The sequence below is a fragment of the Equus przewalskii genome, unplaced genomic scaffold, assembly GCF_037783145.1.
Source record: "Equus przewalskii isolate Varuska unplaced genomic scaffold, EquPr2 contig_13320, whole genome shotgun sequence".
NCBI classification, from domain to species: Eukaryota; Metazoa; Chordata; class Mammalia; order Perissodactyla; family Equidae; genus Equus; species Equus przewalskii.
The window spans coordinates 40,981-57,870 of record NW_027227161.1 but is presented as its reverse complement, the minus strand read 5'-3'; the positions used below and the strand labels follow the sequence as shown (position 1 = coordinate 57,870).

Genomic DNA, 16,890 nt, shown 5'->3' with positions numbered 1-16,890 from the left:
TTTTTTTTTATGAGGAATCTCAGATTGAACTGTAAAGGCCTCTTGACACCAGAAAAGCCAAGCCAAGGACTTGCCATCAGATTTTGCCTGCAATACCTACAGGTTTGGATGGACTCCTCTCTTCTCGAGGTCACCCAAAATATTCTGAGGTTCCTTGCACCTGCCAGATGAGCAATCTTCCTTACTTACCAGGCAAGATTGCCAGAATCTCTGTAAACAAGGTACCAGGCCCATATTTCCAAGTGGCTTTATTTCCAGAGAGTCCAATCTTTGTTCCTGAAAAGCTCTCTTGTCATATCTGAGCCTGTATGTTTCTCTCAAATATGACATTCCAGTCAAAGCTTTGGTAAGATAACCAATGTGTCCTGTTATAAGGAGACCAAATTCTTAGTGAACTTATGCAAATAACTATATTTCCACGAAATAACCATACTCACAAAGATTTTCCAAATTCTGGAGGGATTGGGTAGGGAGAAAAAGCTAAATGTTTCAGTTTTGCTCATAAAGGTATAATTTCACTAAATTGTTGTGTCTTGGTTACCATAAGAGAACAGAGAAAAAGATTTCCTTAAATCTGAGAAAACAAAACAACCCATCAAAACTCAACAATATTTCAAACAGAAGTCATAAAAGAAATTATAATCATCCTCATCAGTTCACACAGTCCTGTCTAATCAATTCTAGAGCTTAATCTTCTGTTAGCAGATCTATGAGCTCAGTTTCTCCGTTAGAATTCTATAATTTCTTACCCAGTTCAGTTTTACAATCTGAAAGTTTATCAGAAACCTGTAGTTTAGAATCTTGTGTCAGATTCCTTTCCAGGAATTTCTCTGAAGATGAAACATATTTGCAAAAACAAAAAGGATCAGAGTAAAACAGCAACTATCTGCAAATGACAAAAGACTCAAAAGGGCAAATGAGAAATAAACTTGGCTACTTCTGTGATCGGACCCTACCCTATCCCTAAATGATAGGTTGGACTCCTGGTCAGGACCAGGTCTCTGGACTACTATCAAAGCCTCATTCATTGCGTTAATCATATTGCTTGTATTTCTTATTATAATTTGCTGTCTATTTCGTTGCTTGTCCTCCGCATGTCAACAAAGTTTCACTTCCTGGACCACCTCTCGTCAAATGACTCTCTCGTCTCCAGAGGATCCGTGTACCTTGTCAGCCTTGGACTCCACGGGTGCAGCCTTCCGGTCCTCTGAACTTCCTGCCTGTACCTATGGCCCCATTTAGGGACAGCTCTACGACCTTGTACAGCCAGAAGTAGTTACAGAAGATTTACCGTCATCCATATCCCCAAGAGATTTTGGGGCCAAGTGGGTTCAGGGGGGATTTATGATGTGGATCAAGGCTGCCCCAGGTGGAAAAGCCCAAGGTGTCCTGGCCTACATGCTGATTTATATGACCCGATGGATTTTATGGTGTGGATTAAGGCTGCCCCAGGGAGAGAACCCAGGGCATCCTGGCCTACATGCTGGTCTATATGACCAGATTCCTATCTAAAGTTATAAGACCGCACAATAACCAGACCCCATCTGCACTGAAACCATTTAATGACTTTTTACATCATCTTTTCTCTGTCTAGTAAAAATAAGGCATGTACCCATGCCTTATAAATTTAGCCCTAGCCCTGAACACATGGCAGCAGCAGCTCTGACTGCCCATGGGTCCTGTCCCCATGCTATTCCACACTATTCTCTAAACAAAAGTGCACTACTGCCAGACCTTGAGAGTCCAAGAAAACTTTCTTTCTACTCTTCCGTTCTCCATTCCCGCATCAATTGCATATGGTGAGGTGACCTTCAACTGTGTGTTTTTATAAACAAGGATCGCAGTCCCAGAAGTCCCCTCCCAGCACTACCTTTCAATGCGAAAGGCCCTGCAGACAACGAATTCTGTCTGGCATTCTGCTCAGACACCTAAACTCAGGGGCTGTCACTCAGACAGACGAGGGTGAGTCTTTTGAATTGTCCAATCAGACGAGGCGCCGGGGTAGGTGGGTGGGGCGAAGTGCCCCAACCCCCGGAAGTAGCTGACTGCTCCGGCGGCGCTGGGGACCGCGTCTCCCCGCCATTAAACCCTTTACTTGGCCCTGCCGCATGTTCTGTCGAGTTGTGGACTGTAGCGACCGCATTGTCCTAGGAAGGACTCGGGGGATCCAGGAGCCCTGGAAATGGTGAGTGTGCGGCCCCGGGGTGAGGACGCGGGAGGAGAGGCTGGTGGGAAGCGGGGGGCGGGCCTGACCTCCCGCGGTCCCCTCCGGGGTCTGCGGCCCCGAGTCCGCGGCGGCGCCGCTCGGCCCTCAGGGCCCCTCCGGCCCCAGCGTGGGGGCGGGGCGGGCAGCCGGGCCCCGGGCGTCCTGTGGTCCCTGCGCGCGGCGACTTGGGCCGGAGCGTCTCTGGGCCGCTGTGCGCCCGCAGCCCCGCATGTCCCAGACGGTGCGGGGCCCGCAGGACAGTCGGGCCTCGGTCTCCGGGGTCCGTGCGCGGAGGGGCTGCGGTCTGTGGGGGTCCCCAGGGCCTCATTTCTCCTCGGAGGGGACCCGTTTTCTCCTGAGTTTTCCAAATGTTTGGGGAGCAGCGCCGCAATCCACAGTCCTTTCCCCACAGGCTGCTCTTCCTGGGCCTAACAGTAAATCCGTACATTTTCAGATGCCTCCCCGCACTCCCAAAGCCATTTCTCCTCTTTCATTCACGGATCCTTATCAACACTTTGTCCTCCATGACGCATTTCAAACAGACTCGATATTTTAAATGCTTATCATTATGCCCCAGAGCCCTGGATGGCTCTATTTTCCAGATTATGTTTGTCTGTGGCTATTTTACATGAGAGGAAAGCAGAGAATAAGCACTGGGAACTACACTTTAGGAAATCCTGGTGCCTCTCCCCGGGATCATCTAGGCCCAGACATCCTATGGCAAATCCTTTTGTTGCGGGGTCGGTGAGCCGAGGAGTGAAAAGAAAGGTTTCTTGGACTTTCAAGGTCTGGCAGTGGTGCTCTTTTATTTAGAGAACAGTACGGAATAGCATGGGGACAGGACCCATGGGCAGTGAAGAGCTGTAGGCATGGGGACAGGACCCATGGGCAGTGAAGAGCTGCTGCTGCTGCATGGGGACAGGACCCGTGGGCAGTCAGAGCTCCTGCTGCTGCCCTGAGTTGAGGGTTAGGGCTAATTTTTTAAGGCATGGATACGTGACTTATTTTTACTGGAAAAAGAAAAGATGATGTAAAAAGTCATTAAATGATTTCAGTGCAGATGGGGTCTGGTTATTGTGCGGTCATATAACTTTAGATACGAATCTGGCCATATAGATTGGCATGCAGGTGAGGATGACCCGGGCTTCTCTCCCTGGGGCAGTCCTAATTCATACCATAAAAAAAGTCCACTGGGTCATATAGTTTGGCATGTAGGCCAGGTCACCTTGGGCTTCTCTAGCTGGGGCAGCCTTAATCCACATCACTTTGGGTGGGGGTTCCCCTTGGAAAAATGTCCTGAGTGATCAGTTCCATTGGCATTGCCACACCCCGCCCAGGTTTGTGAACGAGAAAAAATTATTCACTGATTTAAGTGTCCGTTTTGCAAGAAGGGTAAATGTATCTAGTCAGTAGAGCTTGAAAGACACTATAAAATAGTTCCAGACAGGCAACAAAGAGGTGAATTTCAGAAAAAATATAACATTCCTTTGTTACGTTCCATTTGTTAAGAATACTTATTTCACTCTCTCTTCCCTTGAATGTCTGTCGTTAGTTTCTGAGGTGTGTTCCTTACTTTTGGGTGCTTCCAAAGGAGATTCCAGGGCTGAGACACGCAAACCACAAGTGTTCAAGTGTGATTTCTTGTCATGGAAATAATGTCACCACAGGCCCAGGAACAGACTTGTCATCCCAAATGATGCGTCTTTGGTATAAGGGCTATTTTGAGCTGATGATTATTAAAAAACAGCAGCCACAGGCAAAGCTCTGAAAACCTAGTAGAAGTTACCCTTTTGTAAGGGAAATTTACATTCTCAGAGAAACGTCCCTTTTTAAGGGTGCCTCCCTCTGTGTGCCAGGAAGGGCAGGATGACTCTAGCATCTCTAGAAACTCTTACCAGTGGAGAAGGCAAGGAGTTAAATCTGCAGGACAACTTGCCCCTTGTTCACTGTGCTTTTCCTGCTGACCTCCCGTCACTAACCCCATCTTAACAGCAGGATATTAGAGCTCTTTGTCACAGGAGGTGGCCAGCCAGGAGCCTGTGCGGGAGAGAAAGTTTTGATCTGCCAGTCAGACCTCACCCTGCCAGGTCTTTTCATCCCAGCCGGCCCTCCCTGCTCCCTTAAGCCTCAGCCCATGCTCTGGATGAGGGAGACGGAGTTGAGAGCCTGTCCTCCTGTCTCCTTGCCAATCGATGGCACAGTCAACTGTTTCATCTTTCAAAGCCTGGTGTGCCGTGGTCTCAGCTTCTGTGTGCATCACGTGGTGAGCCCTCGCTCAGTAACAGTAGCAACTCACATTTTTTCTTAAAAGAATATACATTTGTGCTTTTCTAGTTGAAGTGGTAGAAATACCGTATAATATTTTCCCTTATTTTCTGTGGAAGGACTGCGTTTAAGTGATTTTGCTGGATTATTCCAGCACTGGGTTTGTGTGATTTAAAATAACAGTGATGTTCCAGAGCATCTCCAGTGGGGAGCAGAGTCCCCCAGTCCAAGACCCAAGCTAAGGCCCCCTTGAGCCTGCAGAGGGAAGGCCTTGCGGGCCCAGTTGTTCTTCCTGGAGAGCCACCCCCGCAGGTGTCCTACTGCTCACACCCCCACGGAAGGAGCCTTTATCCTGAGAGGAGCTGCAGAGCCCTGGAAAGCTGGGGGTGAATGTGCCCATGGGGTGGGGAGTGACACCCTTTGTGAGGTTGTGGTTGTGTCTGGACATTTTAGACATCGTTTGAGTTTTGCTTTGACACTTAGGTGCACTGAGAGTGTAATCTGTGCACAGTGAGAAAGTCTTTGAAGAGCAGGTGTTCTGTCCTGTGGACAAAGAGTTCATGAATTTGGAGTTCATGTGGGTCTGAAGCTTAAACTGAATCCGGTTGAGAGTTTCCTCACTTGTGAGAGTGGGAGCCTGGGGAAGGCAATGCGTCCATGCTCACAGGAGAGGGAGGGTGTGTGGGGCTCCCAGAGTGCATTCCTTTGGCTGCTCAGGGGTCTCCACCCTCCTTCACCAGGGCCTGACCCTCTCCAGGGGATCTGTGTCCACTCAGAGAGTCTACACCTTAAGTCTGGGAATATGGTCCCTTTCTGAGTGTGGGTTTCCTTCTGGGCTGCAGGCCAGCAGGCTGCTTCCGTGAGCTGAGTGGAATATTCCTGTTTCTGTCCTCGGGTTCCTTGATCAGTTGAAGATTACAATCCTCTGATTCTAGTTTCCATTTGCACTTGGGGTTTTGAAAATTTTATTTCAGAGATATGATGTGAGCAAGGGAAGAAAATTGTGACAAAACAGTTTTCTTTCCATTTAGACAAGAGAACGTCAAGATGTGAGATGGGTGTATTTCAATTCTCAGGTGCATTTTCCATGTTTAGGTCAGTTTTGTGTGTCCTTGTCCCTAGAGAACTGTGACATTTAAAAGGCTGAACTATTCCTGAGGCAAATGAATTGCATTTATTTTCTTATTGTTTGTGTGTGTGTGTGTGTGAGAGGAAGATTATCACTATCTACTGTGTGTGCCCATCTTCCTCCATTTTATGTGGGATGCTGCCACAGCATGGCTTGACGAGCAGTGGTAGGTCCACACCTGGGATCCAAACATGCGAACCCCAGGGCACTGAAGCAGAGCAAAGTGAACTTAACCACTATGCCACCGGGCCAGCCCCTGAATTCTGTTTTAATAGGTGTAGGGAAGAGGCAGTTGAATTTCTGTTTTCATTGATCTGAGGAATCAGATCGAAGCTTGTGTAAATCTTTGGAATTCCTAGTTTACTCAGGGCTTCATTGCACACCCCTAAGGTATTGTGATATGCTACTCCTTCCTAAAAGCATTCCCAGGGTAAATATACTGGAGGCAGAAACCAAAATGCCCCTTGTCTTTTTTGGTAGAAAGAGATTGGTAAATTTTTTATGGTTTATAGTTGTGTGTCCATTAGTGTTTAAAGGATTAAATCTTGGAATGGTTTCCTATGTAGAAACGTTAAAACTAAAAGTTATTTAAAAATGGTGATCAAACATGGGAAAATATGGCATATATAAATCTCTCCTTATGTTATTTTATGTTTTTGAGGAAGATGCGCCCTGAGCTGAGATCTGTGCTCATCTTCCCCTATTTTATGTGTGGGATGCCTGCCTCAGCCTGGCGTGGTAAGAGGTGTGTAGGTCCATGACCAGGATATAAACTGGTGAGTCCCAGGCCTCTGAAGCAGAGCACGTGCCCTTAACCACTGTACCACTGGGCCAGCCCGTGTCTCCCCTTATTTTAAATAAATACTGCGTGGGAAGGTGTAAAAAATTTGTAAGAGAGGAAACTGCCTGAAGGAGACTCCCTGCCTGCAATCCTGCCCCACTGCTGCCGGGACTCCAGCCTCCCTACATGACCAGTTTTGCTCACTGCCTCACCATGCTGTTAGCGTTTCTCTATATAAAAACTACCAGTGCGAATGCCTATTTTTGTCCCCCAAGTTTGTTCTTGTAATGAATGGGAGGGTTTGGTACTGATGATGTTTGATGACTGAACACTTAAGCCTCACCCTCCCTTTCCCCTGGGCCTTCTTCCCTGGACGGGCTGATGAGAAAGCCTGGAGGCTCCTGCACTGTGGGCTGCTGCTTGCTGGGCAGCTCCTCCTGGGCACTGTGCTGGCCTCGGTTGCACTGTTAACCCACCAAGCAGGAGTCACCTTGACATTAGGGGGAGTCTGCGGTTATGAGGATGATTGTACACTGTCACCGAGCTAAGGACATCCGATGGTCAATCCTTCAAGAGCAGTTATTTCAGAGAGAAAGAAGGGACAGGAAGGTGCAGCCTGTAGGAAGCAGGATTCCAGAGGGCTCCCCAGTGCCCCTAAGTCACTCGGCTGCTTCTCCCAGCCCTGTACCTGTTGCAACAAAGATCCCGACCCTCTGGGTTATAGTGGACCACACCACAGTCTGAGTTTGGCCCAGTGAAGAGATTAATTCAACCCAACTTAAGCCCAGGCACCTGAAACTCTATAAAGCAACCGGTTGTCTTGCCCCTTTGTGGGAAAAGAATTCTGGAAATCTCTTGACTCAGAGATCCCCAAAATAGAAGTCAGATTCACACTTGTCTGTACACTAATAGGTCTACAATAGCAGGACACTCGTCATCCACCTTGGGCTTCTTCCACTCCTGATAGTGACCATGGCACTTCTCAGAGGATCCAGTGCTGTGCTCCCCAACATGGCATCCGATGGAAGTTTCACCCCCCCTGTGGGTCTCAGGCTCCTAGAGCACAGCCTGGCTTCCTGAGATCAGTTGAAGTCATGGCACAACTAGAAGGACCTACGACTAGAATATACAACCATGTATTGGGGTCTTTGGGGAGAAGAAGAAAAGCAGATTGGCAACAGATGTTAGCTCACGGCCCATCTTGATAAAAGAATAAGTTGAAGTCAGTTGAATGAGAGCTGTCTTGTTTCAGTAAAAAAGGGGTGAATTGTCATGAGTCTGTCTTCATCATTTTCTAAAAAGACAGAGGTTTTAAGTTTACGGAAAAATTGATTAGAATTTTCAGTTTCCACATAACCCTTCTGTCTGCATCCACACAGGTGGCACTCTTTCACATTTGGTATCACTGTGGCACACTTCTTAGAATTTCCAAGTCCATATGGATGCATTACAGTGCATGGTGCACACTAGCATTGACCCTGTCTGTTATACACTGTGTGGGGTTTGGCAAATGTGTAATGACGTGTCCCCATCATTTCTGTATCATGGTGTCTAGTTTTGCTTCCCTGAAACTCCCCTGTGCTCCACCTGTTGACTCATCTGTCCCTGCAACCTCCAAATCCTTCACAAGTAAAGAGGTTTCTAGTGTCTGATACTTTTCTCATTTCCAGAATGTCATGTGCTTGGAATCATACACTACAGACCCTTTGTCACATTGGCTTCTTCACTTAGGAATAAGTTTTAAGGTCCCTCCATGTGTTTCCATGGCTTGATACCTCGTTTCTTTTTATCATTGGACGGTGTTTTGTTGTTCGATACTTGAAGGACACCTTGTTCAAAATTCTAACTCTTGCCAATTATGAATAAAGTGCTTATAAACATTCTTATGGGCTGGCCCGGTGGCACAGCGATTAAGTGTGTATGTTCTGCTTCTCAGCAGGCCGGCGTTTGCCGGTTCAGATCCTGGGTGTTGACAAGGCATCGCTTGACAAGCCATGCTGTGGCAGGCGTCCCACATATAAAGTAGAGGAAGATGGGCACGGATGTTAGCTCAGGCTCTGTCACCCCGAACAAAAAGAGGAGGATTGGCAGTAGTTAGCTCAGGGCTAATCTTCCTCAAAAAAATACCAAAGAAACAAAAGGAACACATTCTTATGTAGGTTTTGTGCAAACATAAGGTTTTTCAGCTCATTTGGGAAAATACCACGGAGCATGATTGCTGGCTCTTACTCTATGTAGTGACAGTGTATCTTATTCTGAAAGGAGGTTCCTGTCTTCCAGTGTGGGTGTTCCCAATCCCGTTTCCACCCACGATGAACTAGGATTCCCTTCGCTTTCCATCTTCACCGATATTTGCTGTTCTGAACATTTTGACTTTTACCCATTTAATAAGTGTTTAGTGATCCCCATTGTTGTTTTCTTTGCAATTTCCTAATGACATTTGATGGGGATCATGTGTCAGTTTGCTTATTTCCCATCTAGATCTCTTCTTCAGTGAGCTGTCTGCAGATCTTTCACCCGTTTTTAATTGCATGTTTTTCCTCTATTAAGGTTTAAGAATTCTTTGCATATTTCAGATACCCGTCATTTATCCAACAGTGTTTTACAGAGATTTTCTCTTACTCTGAATTGCGTTGATCTTCTCTTTACACCATCTTTCTCAGAGGAGGAATTTTTCATTTTAATCAAGTAAAATTTCTGATGTTGTCTTTTGTGGACCATGCCTTTTGGTTTTCAATGTAAAAATTCATCAACAAACACAAGGTCATCCAGATTTTCTTCAGTGTTCTCTTGTAGGAGTTTATTCCTTTGGCATTTTACATTCAGATGTGTGATGTGTTTTGACTTATTTTCCTAAAACGTGTAAGGCCTATGTCTGTGTTTTGTGTGTGTGTATTTGCACGTGGGTATCCATCATTTCTACCACTGTTTTTCAAAATACTTTCTTTTTCATTTGAATCTCCTTTTCTTCTTTGTCAAACATCAGTTGACTCTATTCGTGTGGTTCTAGAAGGAAAGCAGTTGACTCACACATCTTGCAAGCTTGCTGTGCTCTCATTAATCCCAGGAGTCGTTTCTGTCATTGTGAGTTCTTCCAGTTGTTGCGTAGAGACAGTCATATCATATGGAACAAGCACCATGAATTCAGCTACAGGATTTGTGAAGATGTTCTTTCTCAAGAAGTGGAAGTTTCCCTCTATTACTAGTTTATCATAAATGGATGTTGCATTTGCTCAAATCTCATTTTTATATTCATTTCTCCTCCTTTCCTTTCTGATATTAGTAATTTCTGTCTTCCCTCTTCTCTTTGGTATCTTAAGTGCATATTTCTCAATTTTATTGGTCTTGTGAAACAAACAGCTTTTTTCTTTTCGTTTTGTCCATTGATTTCCCACAATGACATTCATTTCCTTTCTGATTTTTATTATTTTTGCTGTGGGTTTAACTTCCTCTTTTTATTCTTTGCAAAGGTACATGCTTGAATTAGTGATTAGAGATCTTTGATTTTTCCAGTGTATTTGTTTCATGGCATGAATTTCCCCCATATACTCCTTTCGCTACATCCAAGAACCTTTGCTATGTTGTGTTTTCGTTCTTTTAGTTCAAAATAATTTTTCATTTTTCTTGAGACTTCTAGTTTGATATTCTGTATTATTTGAAGTGTATTTTTGAATCACCACATATGAAGGGGTTTTCCAACTATTGCTGGTATCGCCTCCTAGAGGAATGCCTATGTGGTGTGAGAGCCTATTTTGGATGATTTCTGTTCTTTCAAATTTGTTAAGATGTGCTTTATGTCCCAGGGTGTGGTTTGTTTTGGTGAATGTTCCATGTGAACCTGAGAAGAATGTATATTCTGCTGTTCTGTGAGTATTCCGCAGATTACAGTGAAACCCAGCAGTTTCGCAGTGCTGTTCATTGCACCTCTGTCCTTCCTCACTTCCTGCCTACTGAAATTTCTAATTCCTGATGAGGGGGTGTTGACTTCTACAGCTGTGGTACTGGATCTGTCTATCTCTCCTGCATTCCATCAGTTCCTCCCTGAGGTGTGTTGCCCCTCTGTTGTTAGGCAGCTACACATGCAGCGTTGCTGTGCCTTCTCAGAGAATAGGCCCCTTTATCCGTACCTGCTGCCCCTCTATCTCTGCATCTTCCTCAGTTTGAAATCTGCATTGTCTATGATGCCTATTCCTCTGGCCGCTTCCTTTCGATTCGTGTTGGCATGGTCTGTTTTTCTCCATCCCTTTACCCTGCATCTGTCTGTGACTTTATACTTAGAGTGGGTTTCTTGTAGACAACATATAATGATCTGTTTTTTTTTTTTTTTTTAAAGATTGGCGCCTGAGCTAACATCTGTTGCCAGTCTTTATTTTTTTTTCCTTTCTAGATTGGCACCTGAGCTAACAACCCTTGCCGGTCTTTTTTTCTTTTTTGCTTTTTCTCCCCAAATCCACACAGTATATAGTTATATCTTCTAGTTGTGGCATGTGAGATGCTGCCTCAACATGGCCTGATGAGTGGTGCCATGTCCGCGCCCAGGATCCGAGCCCTGGACCACCAAAGCGGAGTGCACGAACTTAACCACTTAGCCTCAGGGCTGCCCCTATGATGGTATTTTTTGAAATCTATTACTGTGTCTTTCAGCTGTAATGAGACTGTTGATGATTAAAATTTTTATTGATTCAGTTGGATTAATATTTACAAAAATTTTTACTTTCTCCATTTTTACCCTTGTTTTTGTCTTTTTGCCACCTTCTCTGGCTAAAATTGAGCAATTTAATTCTTTTTTTCTCCTCTCTTAGCATATCTGTTACACACTTTTTAAAAAACACATTTTAGTGGTTTCCCTTAAATTTTTAGCCTACATTTACAGCTAAGCCATCCCTCTGCCAAGTAACAGTGTGCCACTTGACTGTGTACAAGTACCTCTTAACACGCTGTCCCCAAGTTTCCTTTCCCTGTGTTGAAACAAAGTGTCATCTGTTGTATTAATTATAAGAAACATAAAAGATACTTCCCCTCATTTTTTCTTCTTCTAATCCCCTACCTTTATCATTTACATTCTTTCTTGTAAACTTTTGAACAGTTTCCTTCAAAGTATGTGTACTCGGTACGAATTTCCTCAAATTTTGTCTCAGAAAGTCCGTATTTCTTCCTGGTACTGAAGGATAATTTTGCTTGACCGAATTCTGGGAAAGTGGGTTTTATTTTCAACACTTTAAATCTTTCAGTCTCCTCTGTTCTTGTTGCATGGTTTTTGAGAAGAAGTCTGATTTAACTCCAATCTTTGTTTCTTTCTATCGAAGTTGTGTTTCTTCTCTGGGATTTTTCAGTACATTCTCTGTCTGTGATGTGTCTCTAGTTTCAGGGTGATACCCTCGGGTGTGCACTTTGTACTTTATCGTGTTTAGTGTTCCGTGAGCGTCCTGGATGGACAGTGTGCTGGCTATCATTAATTTTACGGTATTTTGGTCATTACTACTTCACGTTTTCCTCTGTCTCGCTCTGCTTTTCTTTTCCTTCAGGTTTTCCCGTTATCTGGATTTTAAACCTTCTCTTATAGAGGCTGTCCTCGGCTTCATGGAAATTGGGTTCTGTCTTTCTTGTTATTTTTGCCCTTGCATTAGACTTTGGGGAAATAGATTTGTTTTTTTTAGTACAGGCCGTATTAAGAACAGAACATGTGGGGCATATTGCAAAATGCCATCTTTTTTTTTGTCTTTCCCAAGTTTGGAGACTTCATTTGTCCTGTGACCTCAAGGCTCTCCTGGATCTAAGAAGGGTTGTTCATTTCAAGTTTGTTCATTTTCTTCTTGTGAGATCAAGAATGACACCTTCTAAGCTCCTTTGGCACAGGGTCATAAGTCAGCAGGGCATCATCCAGAGTGGGTGGTCAGGAAACACTTCCTCTTGACGTTGAAGAAAGGAAATTTTATGTTCTTTTGGAGGAAACCACTGGCAAATCCTTCATGTATTTTATAATCATGGGCAAATTTAACATCAAACCATTGTGGACTTCAAGGAGCTCGCTTGCCATCTGCAGCTCTTTTTTGTTGTTGTTTTTAAAGATTGGCACCAGCTCTAACAATTGTTGACAATCTTCTTCTTTTTTCCCCGGCTTTTTTCCCCCACGCCCCCCAGTACATAGTTGTATATTGTAGTTGTGAGTACCTCTGGTTTTGCTATGTGGGCCGCTGCCTCAGCATCACCTAATGAGTGGTGCCATGTCCAAAGTGGAGTGCGCGAACTTAACCACTCAGCCACGGGGCCAGCCCCAATCTGCAGCTCTTAACCTACCCCTCAAGGGGAGCAGAGCTCAGGGCACACCGTTGACATTTGACTAGAAAGAGCTCTTATGGCATATTATTATCTGAGAGTGTGTTCTAAAAATGGTGGCAAGTAGCTTTGAGGCCAATGAGTGTAGGGATCTTCTGGTCTAAGTTTTCATGGCTTCTTCCTTGTGCCTGAGCTCTCAGTTCATAATAATTCCATCAAATCATCCAGAGTGAGAAAGGTAGAACCGAGTCTATGATAGATACTACACAAGTTAAAAGCAGCGTTTCACCACAAGAGGAGTTCCATTCAGCCAGCTGCATCTGATTACCTGTAATGGCCTGGAGTAGTTTAGGACAGTGTGGGCAGCTGGGCTTGGTCAAAGTGTGATTTCTTAGGCCTCCTGGACTCTCACTTTGGTGATGGGACCAGAACAAAAAGCTTGCATTTGTTCACTATGTTTTTATTCACTGAAACATCCCGTAGATTTCACTCTCTGCCTCTGCCATTTCCCAACTTGTTCTGGAACTTGTTATTAGAGAGAAGTCGGATGTAATGTCATCACAGTAAAACTGTGTAAATATTTCCATGTGTTCATAATATTGTTAAATTGATGAGACTGTGTACAGAAGAAAGCGAGTTTGTGATGATCACACATAGAAGAAATATTTGGAGATAATAGAATCCCAGGTAACCTTCCTAGAATTGGCGTATAGATCCCCAGTGCTGTCAGGCTCATGTATGCTACTCGACACGCATTTGTGGTGTTTCAGGACTCAGTGACCACTGAGGATGTGGCTGTGAACTTCACCCCAGAGGAGTGGGCTTTACTGGATCCTTCACAGAAGAAACTCTACAGAGATGTGATGTGGGAAACCTTCAGGATCCTGGCCTCAGTAGGTAAGAATGAGGACATTCCTTCATTGCATCAATGTGAGAACAACTGCTGCCTGAACATCAAGAGTGTTCTAAGGGGCTGGCCTGTTGGCATGGCGGTTACATTCACACATTCTGCTTCGGTGGCCCAGGGCTCACTGGTTCAGATGTTGGGTGCAGACATGGCACCGCTTGTCTGTGGCAGGCGTCCCACATATAAAGTAGAGGAAGATGGGCACGGATATTAGCTCAGGGCCAGTCTCCCCCAGCAAAAAGAGGAGGATTGGCAGCAGCAGTTAGCTCAGGGCTAATCTTCCCCAAAAAGAAAAAAAACAACAGTGTTCTAAGGATTAGAATGTGGAAAGGTGAGGTTGTTAGTAAATAAAGTAGAAATGGTCATAGATTATCGCATACTTAGAATCTAAATTTTTTTCCATAGTTTCTAATAATTGGAATAAACGTTCTTTGTCTGCATTTCAGGAATAACATGGGAAGATCATGATATTGAAGATCAGTACAAAGACCTGGGGAGAAAACTCCGGTGAGTGACACAGTAGAAAGCTCTGTCTCATGTGAGAATCCTTGTATGTCAAGACAGTCTTTTTAAAAAGAGCAAACAAAAGAAATAGCCCTTGCTTCACATTTAGGTATTCTTCAAAGATTTTCATCAAGTACACTTTCTGAAATGTGATGCAGTGGTTCACTTTTTGCAATATATTTCACTTAGTAATAGTAATAATGAATCGTATCTATGAATATTGCTGTTTGGATAATAGCAGAAAATTCAGTATATTTATTTCAGAGAATTCACAGAAGGAAGAAAACAAACATTTCCTGTAAATCATAATAAACATAAGAAATATAAAACCATTAATAGAGAAATCATTAACAATGTGCTTCTTGTTTGTACAGAAAGCATGTGGTAGGGAGACTCTGTGAAAGCGAAGAGGGTAGTCAATGTGGAGAAAACGTCAGCCTTCTTGCAAATCTCAGTCTGAACAAGAAAACTACAGGAGCTAAACCATGGGGATGCAGTGCATGTGGAAGAGCCTTCACGCATCATTCATTGCTGAAAATGCACATTAGATGTCACACTGAACATAAAACACGTGAGTATCAAAAATATGGAGAGAAGCCATATAAATGTAAGGAATGTGGGAAAGCCTTCACTTACCTCACTTTACTTCAAACACATGAGAGAACTCATACTGGAGAGAAACCCTATGAATGTAAACAATGCAGTAAAGCATTCACTTCTTCCAGTCAACTTAAAAAACATGAAAGAAATCACACTGGAGAGAAACCCTTTGTATGTAAAAAATGCAGTAAAGCATTCACTTCTTCTGGTATTCTTTCAAGACATGGAAGAACTCATACAGGAGAGAAACCCTACGAATGTAAGCAGTGCGGTAAAGCATTCACTTCTTCCAGTTATCTTCGAATCCATGAAAGAATTCACACTGGAGAGAAGCCCTTTAAATGTAAAATATGTGGCAAAGCCTTCATTTCTACCTGTCCTCTCTCAATACATGAAAGAACTCACATGGGAGGGAAACCCTACAAATGTGAAAAATGTGGTAAAGCATTCACTTCTTCCAGTTATCTTCAAATTCATGGAAGAATTCATACTGGAGTGAAACTCTATGAATGTAAAAAATGCAGTAAAGCCTACACTTCTTCCAGTTATCTTAAAATACATGAGAGAACCCACACTGGAGAGAAACCCTTTAAGTGTAACATATGTGGTAAAGCCTTCATTTCTACCAATTGTCTCTCAGTACATGCAAGAAGTCACACTGGAGAGAAACCCTATGAATGTGAAAAATGTGGTAAAGCATTCACTTCCTCCAGTTACCTTCAAATACATGGAAGGATTCATACCGGAGAGAGACCCTATGAATGTAAAACGTGCCGTAAAGCATTCACTTCTTCCGGTCATCTTAAAAAACATGAAAGAATTCACACTGGAGAGAAACCCTTTGAATGTAAAAAATGCAGTAAAGCATTCACTTTTTCCGGTCTTCTTTCAAAACATGAAAGAACTCATACAGGAGAGAAACCCTACGAATGTAAAAAATGTGGCAAAGCATTCACTTCTTCCTGTTCTCTTCGAGTTCATGAAAGAACGCACACTGGAGAGAAACCTTATGAATGTAAAAAATGCAGTAAAGCATTCAGTGTTTCCTGTTGTCTTCGAGAGCATGAAAGAACTCACACTGGAGAGAAACCTTATGAATGTAAAAACTGCCCTAAAGCATTCAATTCTTCCAGTTCTCTTCGAGTACATGAAAGAACTCACACTGGAGAAAAACCGTATGAATGTAAAATATGCAGTAAAGTCTTCACTGCTTCCAGTTCTCTTCGAGTCCATGAAAGAAGTCACAGTGGAGAGAAAGCCTCATGAATGTCAGGAAAGTGAGACAGGCTTTACTTCTCATGCAACCTTTTGAGGCTATGCACAAATGCACACTAGAGGAGAAACCAGGTAGATATAAACAATTTGGGAAACACTTTTGTTATCTCAGTTCTTCTTGAAGGCATGAAAGGACTCACTTGATAAAAACGTCTTGAATGTGAACAGCATGAGAAAGCCTTCATTTGGCCTACATCCTTCTCTGTGAAACTCCCACCAGCAAGAAATGTAAATGTAAGTCATATGAGAAAGCTTCATGGAATAAACTTTCAACATGAAGAGTTGTTATAAAAGTAGTAAACATATTGTATTTATCAAGCCTGTTTCTTAAAGTGCAGCATTGGACTGTGGATTTGTATTAATTACTTCAGAAATGAATATTGAGGTGAGATGATTCTGCTAGTCAGCCTTCATAAATGGTAAATAAGATTCATAGGTAGTGCTTTTCCCTTAAATCAGTTAATAATTTTGTATTTTTAGTTTTTTTATAATGTTTTAATTGTTCTTTGTTACGGGGGTATTGAAAAAATGACAGTTTGTACGTGGTGATTTTCTTACTGGCCTTGTGTTTACAGCTCCTGGATATGCCTAATTCATTGTCTATATTGTACATTTTATTTTAACTTTTTATTAAGATTATTACAACCTTGTTAAATTTCAGTTGTAAAGTGTTGTCAGTCATGTCGTACGTGCACCACTTCACCCTTTGTGCCCTCCCCCCAAACCCCCTTTCCCCTGGTAAGCACCAATCAGTTCTCTTTGTCTGTATGTTTAACTTCCACCTATGAGTGGAGTCATACAGAGATTGTCCTTCTCTATCTGGCTTATTTCACTTAACATAATTCCCTCAAGGTCCATGCATGTTGTGGTGAATGGGATGATTTTATCCTTTTTTTATGGCTGAGTAGTATTCCATTGTATATATACACCATATCTTCTCTATCCAG

General features: G+C 43.3%; 1 protein-coding gene across 1 annotated transcript; it reads left to right on the top strand.

Annotated features, from left to right (window-relative positions):
* The first annotated feature begins 1,978 nt into the window (after positions 1-1,978).
* Positions 1,979-16,603, top strand: LOC103541318 (zinc finger protein 709-like). The gene is made up of 4 exons (XM_070606783.1): positions 1,979-2,185; positions 13,428-13,554; positions 14,011-14,071; positions 14,443-16,603. Exons 1-4 carry the CDS (start codon positions 2,183-2,185, stop codon positions 15,932-15,934), a joined length of 1,683 nt encoding a protein of 560 aa, XP_070462884.1. The 5' UTR covers positions 1,979-2,182; the 3' UTR covers positions 15,935-16,603.
* The last annotated feature ends 287 nt before the right edge of the window (positions 16,604-16,890 follow it).

Coding starts and splice junctions, on each gene's coding strand:
- LOC103541318 (XM_070606783.1), top strand. Junction 13,555..14,010: donor CAGGATCCTGGCCTCAGTAG/GTAAGAATGAGG, acceptor TCTGCATTTCAG/GAATAACATGGGAAGATCAT. Junction 14,072..14,442: donor GACCTGGGGAGAAAACTCCG/GTGAGTGACACA, acceptor TTGTTTGTACAG/AAAGCATGTGGTAGGGAGAC.